Raw genomic sequence first — 16,569 nt, forward strand, 5'->3', positions numbered from 1 at the left:
TCTCAGTGCCCGGGGGCCAGGGTCACCATCTCAGTGCCCAGGGGCAAAGTCAGACTCTCAGTGCCCGGGGGCCAGGGTCACCATCTCAGCGCCCGGGGGTGAGGGTCAGACTCTTAGTGCCTGGGGCAGGGCTGGCCAGGCAGCTAACAGACATGAAGGAAGCAGGCGGATGGACTCCTGAGACATGAAATGTGGCCACATGTCATCTCCCTGGTTTTCTAAAAAGGTCAAACATCAGGATTTTCCGCCATCCCTTCTTGGTGCTTGCTGCCCTGACATGACTTGCTCAGCGTCCCCACACCTGAGGAAAGTCAGGGGTCTCTCCCCCTGTTTCATGGCTGGGACAGCCAACCTGACAACATGTCCAGAGCAAGGCCACCCGGTCCTGGTCCGAAAGTGACACTGTGGGGGAAGGGAGGCATCGCCCCAAGGCCCCCAGCGCCTGGGAGAAGCCCGTGGATGGAGGGCGGGCTGGCCTCTCCGAGTCTCCCAAGCTGGATTAACTTAATGCTCCTCAACCCTTCTGTCACAGCAGCCCCTTCCTGCGAACCTCCGTGTGAAACGGTTAAGCAGGAGTGCGCTAGTCCCCCTGGGGTGGGAAGCAAGCACTCCAAATGCTTGGGGGCCCACCACCCCCGGGACAACGGCATGGCACCTGTGGGGTCCAGTCTGGAAATTTGTGCAGCCAGTGAGGAGACAAGAAGCTGGGGCTCCACCGGGAGCCCCCGCTCATCACTTCCCCTTCAAGACCCAGACTCGTGGGACCCTTGACCACCCCTTCCCCTGAACACCCCCACCACCTGGCTCCCCCCACAGACCTGCTGAGGGCTCAGACCATCTGGCATGGGGCCCAGCTCCGGGGCCGGGGGCTTGATGTCCGTAACGCTGACCTCCAAGAGCCCCATGTCCTCCTCCTCCGAGTCACCTGGAAAGTCAGATGGGCCAGTGACACATGCAAAGTGAGGATAACATACCCTGCTCAGCCCCCAGGAGTTGGGAACCACCCTGGGCCAGGGTCCCGGGGCCACAGAGGGTCACTCACTGCTGCGCTCTGCTAGATTCGTCTGGCCAGGAATAAAGGAGTGAGCAGGGGAGCACAAAGCAGCACGCCTCAGGGCTCCAGCTCTCAGCAGGAACTCTGCCAGAAGTCACTGTCCCCGCTCAGACCCGCCCGCTTCTGGCCCGGTGCAAGCCAGGCCGCCCATGTCTCCATCACTAGGCACTAAAAATAGTTTTCTTCTGGATGCCCAAAAGGGGGAAGAAAGTAAGCCCCAAAAGAACGGGACTACTTAGCTATGTTTTCGTCTTTTCAACAACAAAAACAACAAAAAAATGCAGAAAGACCCAAAGGGAAAAAGTTCAACTGGGCCGTGCAGACACAAGTGGGGGCAGCTGTCGGACAGAGGGCAGGAGACAGACAGAGCCTCGGGCAGAGAGAAAGCGGGAGGTCAGGCAGAGTGCAGGGATCTGGCCTTGGACAGCTCTGCCCCCACAAGAGAGACACAGGCACAGGGAGACGGGCCCCGAGCTGCTCTGGTTCTGAAACCCAGTGGTGGCGGCTGTGGGCAGCAGGGCGCTGCAGGGAAGCCGGGAAGAAGGAGGTGGCAGTGACCCTTGAGCCAGGAGCCGAGGGAGCAGGGACACCCAGGCAGGCCCTTACCTGAACAGGAGACAGAAGACGAGGAGGAGGAGGGACAGCGGACCACAGTGTGGGGGTGGGGGTGGTGAAGGCCCTCCTGCCTGGCCCACATGGTACCCCGGGCATCACTCTGCACCCACCCCAGCCGCCAGCCCCGTGGCTTCCTCTTCCCCCACTCGCCACTGGGTAACATTCTTGGCCAGCGATCCGAGCCCTGCCGTGGCTATTAATAACGCCTCTGGTGGGAGGGTCACTTTAGGCAAGGCTCTGGGCTGGCGGGCGGGGTGGGGAGGGCTTAGGGAGAGCCTGCTGCCAGCCTGGCCAGTCTGGGGGTGGGGACGGTGACCAGGGACCGCTCCCAGCCAAGCAGCCTGTCCACCCTGTCCTTCCTCCAGGCCACTCCACCAAGTCTGGAAGGGCTCCCTGGCCTGTCCCCTCCGTCGGCAGGGGCCAGGGCTCCCCCAAAGGTCCCATGCTGCATCAAGTGCATGCAGTGGTGGCGTTGAACCCATTTCACAGATGAGCAACCGGCCCCTCTGAGAAGGGGAAGAACTGCACAAGGTCGTGTAGCCAGGAGGCCGTGGAGCCGGGATCTGAACCCACGCCGGCGAGACGCCATCCTAGCACCAAACACCTCCACTCAGTGACTGCCCACCGAGAATGACATCGGCCACACCGGAGCCAGGAGCTCTTTCCACGCACAGCCTCGGTCATTCTCACCATGGCCCCTGAGACAGATGCCACAGTAGCCCCATTGTACAGAAGAGAAAATGGAGGCACAGAGAAGGGAAAGCGCCTAACTTTTCAAGAGGGCACAGAGTCTCAAAGTTCTCCCTGGCTTGAATATCTGTGCTGGCTGGCCTGGCTCCAATCTCTCATGCCCACCCCTCTCTCCAGCCACATGGAGCCTCTGCCATCCTTTCTACGCCTGTGTGTCCCCAGGTGGGTCACTGAACCTCTCTGTGCCTGTTTGCTCATCTCCACATGGGAACAGGACAGCCCTGTGGACTGTCTGGTGTCTATAAGGATTAAGCAAGGAACTGTCAGGATCGTAAGAGAGCGCCCGGCACACGGTAAATACTCAATAAATGTTGACTATCACGAAAATCGTTTCTTGAACGTCTCCTACTGCCCCGCTCCGGGGCCTTTGCACATGCTGGCTCCTCGGCCCAGAGCACCCGTTCCCTGCCCCACTCCCCACCGCCTCACTGACCTGGGTCTCATGCCCCTCCTGCTCCCAGCCCTTCGCTGACCATTCATCTGCATTGTGCTCCTCCATGCTCCTGCCCCCTCTCTCCACCACTGCTTGTCAGCCTCCGTGGTCACTTCCTGTTTATGTGAGCTGGGAACTCCCAGAGGAAATGCTGCTTCGTTCATCTTGGTGGCCCTGTACCCAGCATGGGGTACAGCACTTGGGGGGTGTTCAATAAATACTGGCTGGTGGACAGATGGGCGATGGACCAAGGAAAGAGCGGGAGTGTTCAAAGATGAGGCCAGGTGAGCTGAACAGCATAGGAGGCAGGAGGCCAAGACTGCCAGGACAGAGACCAAGGGCAGGGACGCTGAAGGGAGAGGCCCGACCTCCCCCAGAAAGAGGTGGGTTGTACCTGCCAGAGGGTGAGAAACTGGCTGGGACCAGCCAGGATATTTGGGGGTCAGTCCCCAACCCGTACCACCAGAGGATCCCAGACCCCAGGTGGCTTTGCCCACCCGTCCCTGCTGTCACTGAGCTGAGCCCAAGCCTCCTGCCAGCCAGGCCCACGGCACCTCACCGAGAACATCTTTCCTGTGCAGAAAGGACACTTTGCGCATGACGGCGATCCTCGTCTTCTCCAGCCCGTCCTTAGTCCCGCTCTTGGCAGCCTTCATGAGCTGGGTCATCTGAGCAAAGGCAGAGGGGCTCATCAGAGAAGCTGAGGGAGGCCCCAGGATGCCTGCCACCAAGGGCCACCAGCCCTACCCAGGCCTCCCAGCTGGAGCTGCACACATCAAGACCCCGGGGCCCATTCACTTCCAGGGAGGTGGCAGCAGAGACCAAGAGGGACAGCTAGGCAGTGGCTCCTGAGACATCCCGGGACAAGGTGAGAAGGGGCATTCGTTCCCTGGGGGATCACCCTGGAGGAACCCTCTTAATCGACAAGAAGGGGTCTTAACCCGATTGTCTCCCTTTGGGGAAAGACTCGAGGCCTGGACTGCCAGGCCTGGGTTCAGATCCCAGCCGTACCTCTCGGGACAAGTCACTTACTTAACCTCACTGAGCCTGTTTCCTTACTGAGATGTGCCAAGGTCTGTGAGGACTAACAGACGGAATCCAGGGAAGCATGCTGAACAGTAAAATGACCTGTACGTGTATCCGTGGTTACTTCAGGGGACGTGAGTGCACACCCCCATCCCATCTGCCAAACCCAAGTGAGGAACCCCTCCCTTGCCCCCCAAACAGCCAAATTTCTTACTGAGCCAAGGCCCGGGAAAGCGGGGGAAGGCTGAAGCGGCCACAGAGCAGAGCGCAGCTTCCTCTGTGCGGGGAGGGACCCGTGAACACCATGCAGCAAGCTAAGCAGAATGGCAGGCGTGCCCAGGAGGGGGAAGCCGGTGCCCTGAGCGCTGGAGGAGCCCAGGGCCTGCACACAGAGTGGCTGTCCCCTAAGTCATTCCTGCACCCCTCAGCCCTCAGGCCCCAGCCCCCAGCCCTCAGCCCCCAGCCCCAGCATCTTCCCCAACAGAACTTCCCCTGCAAGAACTTCCTACAATGATGCAAATACCCACTGGGGGTCCACCAGCTGCAAGTAACTCCTGGTACAACTAAGGACCCAAAGTCCTGATTATATTCCACTATAATTGATTTAAATTTAAATAGCCATGTGGCTGTCATAACAGCCAGTGCCGTTCTCAGAACACTCTCTCCTCCCTGAGGCTCTCTGCTGAAGGCGGGGAGCATGCCTCTGGGGGGCTCCAGTCTCTGCTCTCACTATCACCTTCCTCCAAACAAGCCCCTGGGGACCACTCCCCGCACTCCTTGGGCCTCTGGCTTGCAAAAAACCCACTGGGTGCTGGGCCTGGGGCACAGGGTGGTGGCTTTTCAAGAACAATGCTGACTTTCGGGCGCCTGGGTGGCTCAGTTGGTTAAGCGACTGCCTTCGGCTCAGGTCATGATCCTGGAGTCCCAGGATCGAGTCCCGCATTGGGCTCCCTGCTCGGCAGGGAGTCTGCTTCTGGCTCTGACCCTCCCCACTCTCATTCTCTCTCTCAAATAAATAAAATCTTTAAAAAAAAAAAAAAAAAGAACAATGCTGACTTTCTGGAAACAACCAGCAAGGGAAGGGGAAGTCCCCCGGGCCTCCCTGAATCTAAATGGCACAATTCTTCAGCAGTGATTCTTGGCTTCTTGGGATGGGTGTCGGTGGGGGGTCATAAACCCCCGTGATAATCTAAGGAGAAGGACAGATGACGACCCCAGAAACTGCACAAAGATGCTCATCCTCCTCTGGGGGGGGGGGGGGCACAACCTCCAGATTAGAAACCTCTGCTCTGAGCTCGGTTTCTTCCTGGCAGAAAGCCGAGGCAGGAAGCTGCCCTACAAACTCCCAAAGCGGTCTTCTCTTGGCATTTTCCTGGGCAAAAAAGAGCAACAAATGAACACCCCAGAAGATGTCCCTGAGTCAACCTGCCACCTCCGCCCATCTTCACCATGCAGGGGCCAGGCCGGGGATCCGAGTCCAGGGTCCCAGCCAGGGCAAGAACCCCGGTGGAAGACTCTGCCCTTCACATGCTCCCCACTCCTCTTCGGGCCTTGGCCTTCTGAGAAGTGAAGCCCGCCCCCCTCGGGTCACAGGCCCCCCTGAGGCGCATCTATATAAGGGCCCTGCAAACTATAAAGTGTCTGTCCCCCTCCTCCTGGGAGGTCTCGGGTTCCAACGGAACGGGCAGTGGCCCAGGATGGAGACCACTCAGCTTGGGCATGCACAGACCCAGGTTTGAGTCCCAGCTCTGTCACTGCGACTACCAGCCTGCTGATTCACTCACCGGCCTCACTGATGCCAAATGACAGCTGCCTCCCCGGGTGCCCTGGGGACAAAACAGTCAGGTGCACAGATAACAGGGGCCACCACCCACCGAGCGCAGCTCGGAGCACCTTACAGATCTGAGCTCACTTAACCCTTCCTTCCATCCACCCTGGGGGCTGGTACTGTTAATGCCCCCATTTCACAGGTGAGGAAACCAAGGCTCAGAGAGGTCAAGAGGCCTGCCCAGGATCACACAGAGAGGAAGTGGTAGGACTGGGATTCAAAGCCAGGCCTGCAGGCCTTCAAAGCCCATAGCACATAGTAGGTGCTCGATTAAGGGAAGCCCCTGCTGTTGATGTCATCATGATCCAGAAGTCTGAGTCCCATCTGAGAAGAAGGTGCTGTGATTTCTCCTACAGATTTCCTTAGCCTGGATCTCTCTGAACAGCTCAGAGGGGCAGGAACGTCCAGTGTCACTCAGTGATGCTCACATTTTTCAGAGTGTAACTGTCACCCACCGCCAGCGTTATCAAATTTGCAGATGCCTGGGCATTAGTCCAGACCTCCAGAATCAGCATCTCTGGGGATGAAGCTCAGCAGTCAGCGTGCCCCAAAGCACCCTGGTGATGCTGAAGGCCTTAGAGCGTGCAGACCCACCCAGGAATTCTGGCAGACCACTAAGGTTTCACTCAGAGAGAGGCAAGAACGTGGAAAGGAGCGTGCCCATCCCGGCATGGATGTGAGATGCGGCCAGGCTCCCGTGCCGGGGCGGGTGCCAGGGGCTTGGGCCCCCCTCTGCAGGGCCCCAGCCAGGACGTGGGGGGACAGACAGACAGTACCTTACAGTCGTACTTGTGCTTCAGCGCCTGCATGTCTCTCCCCCCAGCTCTTAAAGCCAAGATGTCTCTCTTAGTCCTGGCGCATCTCTCCTTTAGCCTAGTCAGGTCTGGAGAAAGCTGGAGCCCCCAAGCAGCCAGGCAGAAGGAGAGCAGGTGCGAGGAGCAGGTGGGATGGGAGGAGACAAACAGGACAACAGAGGAGAAAGGAGACCAGGTGAGGTGGGATGTGGGGCATGGGGAGGGCTCCCACTGGGCATCAGCTCTGGCAGTGTCCCACCCCAACACACAGGCAGCGGGGACTGGGTCCTGGCTGCTGGGAGGACAGGAGGAGGGGACCAGCCAGGCCCCCCTCAGGGAAGGGGGACAGCGCTTGGAAGATAAGGACTGTGTCTCAGGCATCCCCTCATCCCAGGGGCCAGCATGGGGCTGGTAACATAGGAGGCTCTCAGCGAGTTTGTGAGATTGGATGGTGGGGGGGGGGATGGATGGGCAGGATGGGTGGACAAATGCGTAGGAAGACGGGTGAATGTATAAAGGGATGGTTGGACGGACAGATGGACAATAGAGGGATGGATGGGTGGATGGATGGATGGATGGATGGACAGATAAATGGATGCATGAGCAAATGGATAAACTTAGCTGGATGACCGCAGAGCTGGGTAAATGGATGGGCAGGTGAACAGTAAGATGAATGACTAAAAAGCACAGCGGGACTGGTGGATGGATGGAAGCAATGCTGTGCTGGTAAATATTTAACACAGTGCTTCTCCAGGAGAAAGAGCCCTGCTTTGTATTACCACAGTGTGAATACTCTTACCATGGCAAATTTCACACTACCAGTGTGACACCACTGAATGTGGAGTTGGGAAGAGAGTGTACAATTGGTTCCTAGATCTTGCGAGCTAGGAAGAGCCGGCTCTGGCACATCACTGGAGGAAGGAACGGGTTAATAGAGGGAGGGAACGCAGGTGGGCAACTGGATGGAAGGATGGGTAGCTGACTAGCTTACGTACTATCTGGGAAAATGGATTTATGGAGAGACAAACAGACATTCAAATGCATGAACTGTGTGAGCAATAGTGAATTTTGGTAAAGCATACAGAAAACCAAGACAGTACTAATTCCAGAGTAGACAAGTAGAGGGACCAAGAGCATGAACTCTGGAGGCAGGCAGGCCTACATTCAAATCACCACCCCCCAGCTCACTAGCTGGAAAAGTATCTTTACCTCTTTAAGGGACACCTTCCTCACTGGTAAAGTGGCCAGGACCATAACTACTACACAGAATTACTGAGATTAGATGGGCAATACATGCAGAGCCCAGGGCTTAGTAAGTGCTCAAAAAGTGGAAGCTGTTATTACACTACCTTACAAATTATAAGTGTTCAATATTTGTTGAATGGATGGATAGTTGGTCAGATAGATGGATGCATGGATGGATGGATGGATGGATACTTGGATGGATGGATAGATGGATGGATGGATGGATGGAAGGATGGATGGATGGATGGATGGAAGGATGGATGGATGGATGGATGGATACTTGGATGGATGGATGGATGGATGGATGGATGGATGGATGGATGGACAGATACTTGGATGGATGGATAGATGGGTGGATGGTTGGATGGATGGATAGATGGATGGATGAATGGAAGCATGCATGCATGGAGAGAAGGATGATGTATTTTCTTTCAAATCAGATGTGATATTGAGTTGCAGCTCTACCACGTACTGGCTGTGTGACTCTAACCATATCATTTTGCCTCTCTAAGCTTCTGTCTTAGGTTCTCTGATCAATAAAATGACTTTTAATGCAAATAATACCAACCACTCTAGGATATTAGGAAAATCATATGAACTGCTTTGTAAACTGTACCACACTAAGCAGATGCTCACTACTATTAATGCAAAGAAATAGCAGAACAGGGGTCCTTCTGAGAGTTACTCAGACTCCCCAAAACCATGAGAGTTTGGGGTTTATACTGAGTCCTGTTTTATCTGTAAATTGACACAATAAAATCATAAAGGCTCTGGCTTTGTACTGGCCCTCTGCCTCTCTCAGGATTAGAAGAACCAGGACCAGAGGTCAACTACAGACTGGCCAGATCTGAGCAGGGGAGTGAGCAAGGCTGAGGTCAGAGCTGGCGTTTCTGTCCAATGCCCTAGCCAACTGGATCACGGTAACCTCAATTATGAAGAGGTCACAGTGAGAAAAAGAAAAAGTCCAATGCAGCTCGTTCCACAACTGGAAAAAAAAAAAAAAATCCCACTGACCATGGGTTGCAACCAGCAGGTACTTATTAACATAACAGGATCGGGCCCTTGCTTACATCTAGGTCAGGTGCTTCCGAGGAGGTCCCTCTGCAGACCCCTCAGTCACTTTCTTTGGCAAAAATCCACCTGCTGAGGGCTGACCTTCCAAGACCCCTGAAGGAGGGACTACACTACTTCTCTTGCAGAGAACTCGCCCCCCGTCAGACTCCAAGGATAGGGTCAAACCCCACCAGATCTCTGCTGTCCGATGCCCCACAGCACACACAAGACACAGCCAAGCAACGGTGGCCCCAAACCATGCAGCCACTGCAGTGCCAGGCATGGAAGCAAGTGGGCCCCAAGCAGCTCAGGAGGGAAGAGCACAGCGGACATGGCTCAGTGGGGTGTCCAGGGCAGAGGTGGGTGCCAGAGGAAAGCCCCCCCATCTCCCTGGGAGCCTGTTGTTCAGGGAACAGGCAGGCCTTGGCCCATGGCCAGAGAAAACGTCCTCATGGTTAAAAATTCCAGAACCCTGCCACATGGTTTGCCTGCTGAGGAAGAGTCCGAAGCCCCTAGCTGGAGGGTCTGCAGGATAAGAGCTAACAGGCAGCCCCCAGAGACTCCTTCCCTGGGGCCCAGCCACAGTGAGGGCCAGCCCTGCATTTCTCTTCATGGCCCCTTGCATCCCCTGGGGTAAGAGCAAGCAGATGGCCAGCCCGACCCAAATCCTGAACCAGAGGCCCTGGGGGTGAGGCCCTGGTGTCTGCGATTTCCATCAGCTACCCTCGTGATCCTGATGCCTACGCCAGTCTGAGGACCAGCACTGGGGAGCCCAAATTCAGCATCTCCCTGCCTCCTGCCCTCTGAGAGCCATCCATGGTTCCCTCCGGGTCCCCAGCAAGAAGGCAAGGGGCTGGCAAAGCCGCCGCGGGGGATAAGGAGGGACCGCCAGAGGCTGAGAACAAGGGTCAATCCGGGCCTCGAGCACCTCCTGCTTACAGTATCCCGAACCAAGCCGAGGGGCACGAGTCCGGCCCTCATCTTGGGAGGCTCCCCAGGGCCATGCTGGCTTCATAACCAGAGCCCTTTCTCCCCTAAGGCAGTAAACGCTACCCCTTCCCAGGACAGCAGAGGAACAGGACTATTCTTGAGCTTTCGCCTGGGCCATTACTCCAGCCTGGGACACCTTTCCCAGCCCCTCTGGCTTCTGCGCCAGAGACGCCCCCCTCTGACTCGCCCTATTAGATCCCACCCGTGCCAGGCATGTGGCCGTAGACACTTGGGCTCGTGTTTACAGAAAGGCATTTTGGGCTTCATTTTTGACAAACTGCTTCATATTTGATACCTCCTCCCAGACCGTAATGGTTGGCCAACTGGGTTGGGTCTTCCTGCTCCGGTGCACGCCTGCCCACACCCTCCGAAATTACTGGGCACACGGTGGGTGTGACAGACGCTTAACTTTATCCTAGCAAGACACCAAGGCCGCCTTCCGTGGCCCAGCCTATGGAGCCCCAGCCACGAGACTGGGTTCAAGAGAGACGTGCTCAACTCCCAGGCTTCTCGGGAACTTGAGAAGCCCCGCCTGTGCTGAGGAAAGTCTAGCTGACAACTCTAAGTGTGGGAGCTGCTCTGGCCAGCATCCCCCCTCCAGAGGGGATCCCCAAACTCAGAAAGGGACAGGAGGCACTAGGCAAGACTCGGAGGTGCCCATAACCCCAGCCTTGTCCTGGGGCCCCTGCCTTCTCCCTGCACCACCTTTGGGTGTCTGCCTGTCTGTGTCTTTTCAAAAGGAGGCTGATGGGACCCAGTCACCTCTGGTGGGGCAGGGCCTGCCTGTAAGAAGCTGTTCCCATTAAACCCCAAATCGCTAGAATCTGCTTTCTGGTGGCTTCTCTAGAACAAATGGGAGGAGCAGGCTGTCTCAGGAGGAAGCAGACAATCCATCCTCCTCTCAGCTTCCATGGCTCCCTCCATGAAACCAGCAGAATGAACCCTGTTCCAGGCAGAAACCAATGCATGAATGTCATTTTAAAAGACCTTGGAAAGAGGCCTTCTGGGCAATTGTGTCCAAACCATAGCAGCACCGCCCCCCTCCCGCTCACTTCCCCAGGGCAGAGGACTGTATGGTTCTAGGACTGGTCTCAGAATGCATCCTGGAGAGCAGGGAGACCTAGCTGACTTGATCTAAGTGCCAACTCTAATCAGTTGGCTGGGCTGCCTGAAGCCTATGCTGAGGATGACTCTGCAGCCGGTCCCTTGCCGGGTCCGCCATGGGAATGGGGTGGGGGAGCCCCTGGGCCAGGTATTAACCACGCCCATTCCAGGCTGACAGCTCTCCATGGTCAACCAGCAATGCTGGTGGATCATTTCCTATTTTCGGGATACCTGGGCCACCTCCTCTCTCACTGTACATTCCTGGGGGTCACTAACTGGATACGAATCTGAGGCCTGGCCCTCACCACCCTCCTTACCCAATCCCCCAGGGGGTTGCAGTGCCCTGGCTGGGGTGACAGATGCCCGCCCCCTTACCTTGGGCTGGAAGGACACTCGGTGCTTGGCAGGCTCTGCCTCTGGCTTGATCTCCTCCCCCGAGTCCTCACTGTAGCTCTCGAACTCACTGGAGCTCCAGCCTAGGTCCTCCGCCTCCCTGGGCCCTCCGTCCTGGTGCACATCCTCGTAGAGCAGGTTCCTCTCCACCCCTTAATGCCAAGGGACAGGGCAGTGAGTGGAGGTCCCCGTGCCAAGCCCACCAGACCCAATTTCTGATCTAGGCAGGCAGGTGGGGGATGGGAGGTGGTCGCGGTCAGGCCCTGGGGCTCCACCTCCGCTTCCTCGTCCATAAAACAGAGGGGATGACCACACAACATCCACCTGGTAAGTGAGGAGGACACGAGAAAATGTGGAAAGGCACAAGAAATGTGTCAGGCACACAAAAGGCTCCTTAATCCCCTCCCACTACTCCTCAATATCCCTCTTCTGGGATCTGAGTGCTCATCCTGGGCCTTGGGGAATGTTTTAGTGGGAAACAAGACCCAGAACCACGTCCTGACTCCGGCCTTCAGCTCCAGCCCCAGCATCCTCAGGGGCAAAATAGAAATTGTCAGGAGCATTAAATGAGTGGGGGACCCCTCACCTCAAATCTGAGTTTCCCATGCCGGTTCAGGATGGTCCAGTAGGGGGCACGCCTGGCCCAGCGTCCAGGAGTGTTCCCTTGTCTTCCAAGGCCCCACTGGGGAAGTGAGGGACAAAGAGCTGAGAGTCCACTGGCCAGAAGGGACAGGACCCCCAAGGCCGGAGCACGCCCGTGGCCCCCGTTACATCTGGAGTGAGAGGCTGCTTCTCGGCAGGGGTGGAAAAGCCGCTGCCCAGGTAGGCCCAGCTCCACCCCAGAGACCTTGGGCTTCTCCCATCTCCCTGGGCTGCACTTCTTGGTCTGTCACCTGAAGAACTGAACTGCAGGCCCCACAAAAGTGAGGCCAGACCCCTAAAAGTGCACGAAGATGAACATGCTTTTGTCAAAACACAAGAAATATGGTACAAAGGGTTATAAAAAAATTTGCTCAGAACAGGGAGCTTTAGTTACTGGAGGGAGACCTCTGTGCAAGATGGTGATAATAATAAGCCAAAAGGTCAAGTAAATAAAATATGAACCGGAAGCTCTAGCAAAGAGCCTAGCACATGGCAGGCGCTCAGCAAAGAGCAGCTGGTCCTTGCTCATGGGGGCTCTGGGCGGGCCCGGGTGTCACCCCACTGACCCGGGGCCCCCACCTCCACCCCACACGAGAGCCAGGGAGTGGGGGCTCTGGGAGATTGTCACCCAAAGAACAAACAGACACACTGAGGCTTAGCTGGGGACTCGGGTCTCAGGATGAGGAGGGAGCATAAGGTTATTTTTAAGCAAAAGATAATAGTGATTAATGTCTCCAGGGACTGGAGCAGCTGGTGACCAGGCTGTGACCTTTACAAGGCTGGGCTGATTGTCTTATTACTACAGCGGAGGCCCCATGACCCATGAGCAAAGGGGCAGAGCCCAGTTCTTGGGGGTCCCTCTGAGCAGCCTCTCGAATGCCTACCTTGACACACCTCCAGGAGCCCCGGCCTCCCACCCACCTACACCTCCAGTGTGTGAGGTTTCCTGCTAGATTCTTTTTTTTTTTTTTTAGATTTATTTATTTATTTATTTAACAGAGAGAGAGAGAGAGAGAGAGAGAGAACACAAGCAGGCAGAGCAGCAGACAGAGTAGAGGGAGAAGCAGGCTCTCCGCCAAGCAGGGAGCCCAATGCGGGGCTCGATCCCAGAACTCTGGGATCACGACCTGAGCTGAAGGCAGAAGGCAGCCGCTTAACCGACTGAGCCACCCAGGCACCCCATCCGGCTGGATTCTTAAGATCGGTCAGCAGGGGGCAAGTAATCACCTCCTCATTAGAAAGACAAGAGAACAGGGGCCTGGAGAAGACATGTGGCTTGCCCAGGGTCAGACAGAGCAGGGAGAAAGGGCTGCAGACTCCTAGGCCAGGCTCCCTCCATTCACCACACTGCCTTCCACTGAGGCCTGCCAACCCCACCATCTCCCGGGCTCATTTAGAAATACTCTCTCCAGGGGCACCTGGGTAGCTCCGCTGGTTAAGCAACTGACTCTTGGCTTTGGCTCAGGTCATGATCTCAGAGTCCTGAGATCAAGCCCCACGTCGGGCTCTGCACTCAGGGCAGAGTCTGCTTGTCCCTCTCCCTCCCCCTCTGCCCACCCTGCCTTGCTTATACAAGCGCACTCTCTCTAAAATAAATGAATGAATGAATGAAGAAAGAAAGAAAGAAAAGAAATACTCTCTCCAGTGGAGAAAGTGTCACCAGATTCCTGAGCCTGGGCCAAATCCTCAGCCTTCAGGGGCCTCAGGCTTCACCAAGCTCTGTGCCCTAACCAATGGCAGACCTGGGACCTGAAGCCAGGGCTGTATGTGTGGCCTGCTCCTTGGCTCTTAACCTCTCTGAGAGCCCGCTCAGCCCCCATCTGTCCATGAAGGTCGGTGCTGGGTCCTGGCAGGTCTAACACCAACAGCACCCGTGTTTCCTGTGCAGTGTACCCACTGAGGGCCAGCCACAGCCTCATGGGACTCAACCCTCCCACAGCCCCGAGGGTCCTTGGTTTGAAGGCTCAGAGCTGACTGCCTGGCCACCTCCTTTTCACCACATTAGGGACAACTGCAGGATGGCATCTCGGTGTTCAGTGAAGACTGGGGCCAAGTGATGAGATGCTTGATTTGATTCAGGTGGGAAAAGAGCCCAACGGGGCGAAACAATGGGCTCCAAGCCACTCGGATCTCTGAGATCTGGGACCTTCCAGCAAGACCCCACTGCCTCCCAGCGGTGTGCCCTTTCCCCTCCTCTGTCTGGATTCAAGTGAGCAACAAGCAGGGATGTTCCAAGCATCTCCGAGGCTTGCTAAAGGGATGGGCATATCGTCAGCCCACCTGTCCCTCTTCCTGGAATAGAGTCAGGAGTGTGGCTCTGAGGGCCCTGGGACCTTGTCATGTTGTCTGCATGTCTCTCCCATTGGACTATGCACAGTCCAAGGATGGTGATGGCCACCCCGTCAGACTAGAATCTCCTCAAAAACAGGCTGCGTGATCTGCAGCTGGTGGCTTAACCTCTCTGATGCCACCATCACCTGGAGCCATAAGCCCTGCCCTGCAGACCTCAAGGGGTTGACTGAACAGTGGGAGCAAATATGCGTCATCTGTCATAGGATGCCACGCAAAGCCTCCTGGGGTAGGGGAGAGAGCAGCAGACTTGGAGTCAGAATAACCAAGTTCAAATCCCAGCTCTGCCTCTAGTTTCCTTGTCCGTACAGTGGGGCCAGGATACCCCAGAGCGAAGTTTCTAAGTAGATTCTACTTACCCCACCCCACCCTGCTTCTCCCTACAGCCACAGTCTTCCTGCCTCCCGGGCCCAGAGCCGGGCGCAGGCTTTCCCCAATCCTCTCTGCGCCAGCGGTCAGGTTTAACAAGCTGTCCTTTTCCCCAGCAGCCCCGGGAAGCCCGGGCTGCCTCTCGGTTCTCCCCAGGCAGGAAATGGAGGCTTGGTGAGGTGAAATGACTGGCCCGGGCCCCCCCGAGCCTGCGGGACCCCGCCCAGCCCCGGCCCGGCCTGGCCACGCCCCCAGCCGGCTCCAGCCGCTCCCGGGACGCCGGCGGTGGTTGGTGAAAGCCGGAGGGAGGGGCATGGCCGGGTGGGGCGGGGCAGCGAAATGGAGCAGACCCTCCCCGGGCCCCGCCCCCCCGCCCCGCGGGACCCCCTGAAGGCCGCAGGGAAGCGCGGAGGAGGCGTACCGGGTTGATGGGCATCCAGGTTCTCGCACGGCACGTCGTCGTAAATCACATCTTCTTCCAGGGCGGGGAAAGTGAACCGGTCGACTGGGAGCGAGGGGAGAGGACAGGAGCGCTCAGGCGGCTGTGGCGCCCGGGCGGAGGCGGCTGCCGGGCTGACAGCAGGACTGCACCAGCTGGCCGCTCCCTCCCGCCGCCCCGCAGCCTGACTGCTCGGCCAGCAGCCCGCGCGGCCCGGCCCCTCGGGAGCCCCTGCCGGCGGCTCTCCCAGGACTCGGTTCCACTGCCTCTCCCCGCCCCCCAGCCCTGCGAGGCATCCTCCCAGTGAGGACGGCAGACCCCCCACCTGCCGCCCTGCCGCCCTGCCGCCCACAGGCCTGCCCATCTGGCTGACGCCGCAGCTGCTCTGGGCACCTGCGGGGAGCAGGAAGCAGACCCAGCACCTGTGCCCTGGGGCCCGGGAGCATCTTCAGCGGTCCAAACCCTCAGGACTACCCAAAAGGAGCTACCTCCCACCCAGAGGTGGACGGGGCAAAGCAGCCCTACTGATTACAGGGAAGGGGGGGGTGGATTTGGAGAGTGGGGTTAAGGAGAGGGCCCCCAAAACGCAGCCAGCAGGGTCCTGACTGGTGAAAAATTCAGCAAATGAATACATCCCTCTGCCAACATTTTGCTGGGCGGGCAGTAAGCAGGGCAGGGCGCCCACTCTGGCCCCCCCTCCCCCCGTTAGCAGCTACCAGGATGTGCAAGTTAAAGAGGTCTCCCCTCAAAACCGTGTCCCCAAGCTCTGTCCTTTTTAGGGGTGTGCCCCCCAACACAGAGCTAGGGTTTGGAAAACCAGTCCCCACCCTGATGGGAGTCTGTCTTCACCCCATGTCTGAGAAGACATGGGACCAGATGGGCTCTGAAATCCCCACTGTGGTCCCAGGGCCCCAGAGCCCTGGCAAGCCTCACCCTCCACCCCGTCTTCCACCCCCATAGGGATCCTGCCTCCCACATGGCTCTGAGACCTGCTCACCTCTCTCCAGGTCCCTAGTTCTGGCCGTCAGCCTCACTCTCCTGGACAGCCTCCTCCCTGGGCTGCAGCCCATCCCGCCTTGTCTTATAGCTTTACCCCTACCCCACAGCGTCTCTGGCTCTCACAGTTCCCTGTTGCCTTCAGGAAAGCATGGCTGGGAGGCCCAGAAGGAGCTGGGGACACGGCAGCCTCGCTTGGCCACACTGACCCCTTGGGTGCTATCCTCCATCACACCACAGTTGCTGCTTCCCAGGGTGCCGGATGTCCCCTCTCCCCCCCGGGGGCTGGGGCTCAAGCTCCTGCCCAGGGGCCCCTGCATAGATGCTCTTTTCCTGACCCCTGCTCCCTCCTCTCTGCCTTCAGGACTCATGGGTTCCCCCCCACCCCACCCCCGGCACCTGGCCTTCTGCAAGGTAACTGCCTATGTGGCTGGTTCTGCTCCTAGAAGGACCTCACCTTGGGCACTAGGGCACTCCACTGCCAGCCCA

The 16,569-nt window shown here is 57.5% G+C and overlaps 1 protein-coding gene across 6 annotated transcripts in view; it reads right to left on the reverse strand.

Moving 5' to 3' along the window:
- Positions 1-16,569, reverse strand: part of ARHGEF10L (Rho guanine nucleotide exchange factor 10 like) — a 142,465-nt gene that overhangs the window by 72,461 nt on the left and 53,435 nt on the right. For 2 of the 6 annotated variants that reach the window (XM_032392646.1, XM_032392639.1), the window contains exons 6-10: positions 15,067-15,150; positions 11,268-11,437; positions 6,483-6,599; positions 3,412-3,520; positions 819-925 (exon numbers count right to left, since the gene is read on the reverse strand). In XM_032392646.1, coding sequence (XP_032248537.1) covers positions 819-925; positions 3,412-3,520; positions 6,483-6,599; positions 11,268-11,437; positions 15,067-15,150 — 587 coding nt within the window. Of the gene's footprint in view, positions 1-818; positions 926-1,660; positions 3,390-3,411; positions 3,521-6,482; positions 6,600-11,267; positions 11,438-15,066; positions 15,151-16,569 lie in introns of those variants that run through there. The other 4 variants (XM_032392665.1, XM_032392656.1, XM_032392681.1 and 1 more) reach the window with 2 other exon arrangements.

The sequence above is a fragment of the Phoca vitulina genome, unplaced genomic scaffold, assembly GCF_004348235.1.
Source record: "Phoca vitulina isolate PV1807 unplaced genomic scaffold, GSC_HSeal_1.0 scaffold2, whole genome shotgun sequence".
NCBI classification, from domain to species: Eukaryota; Metazoa; Chordata; class Mammalia; order Carnivora; family Phocidae; genus Phoca; species Phoca vitulina.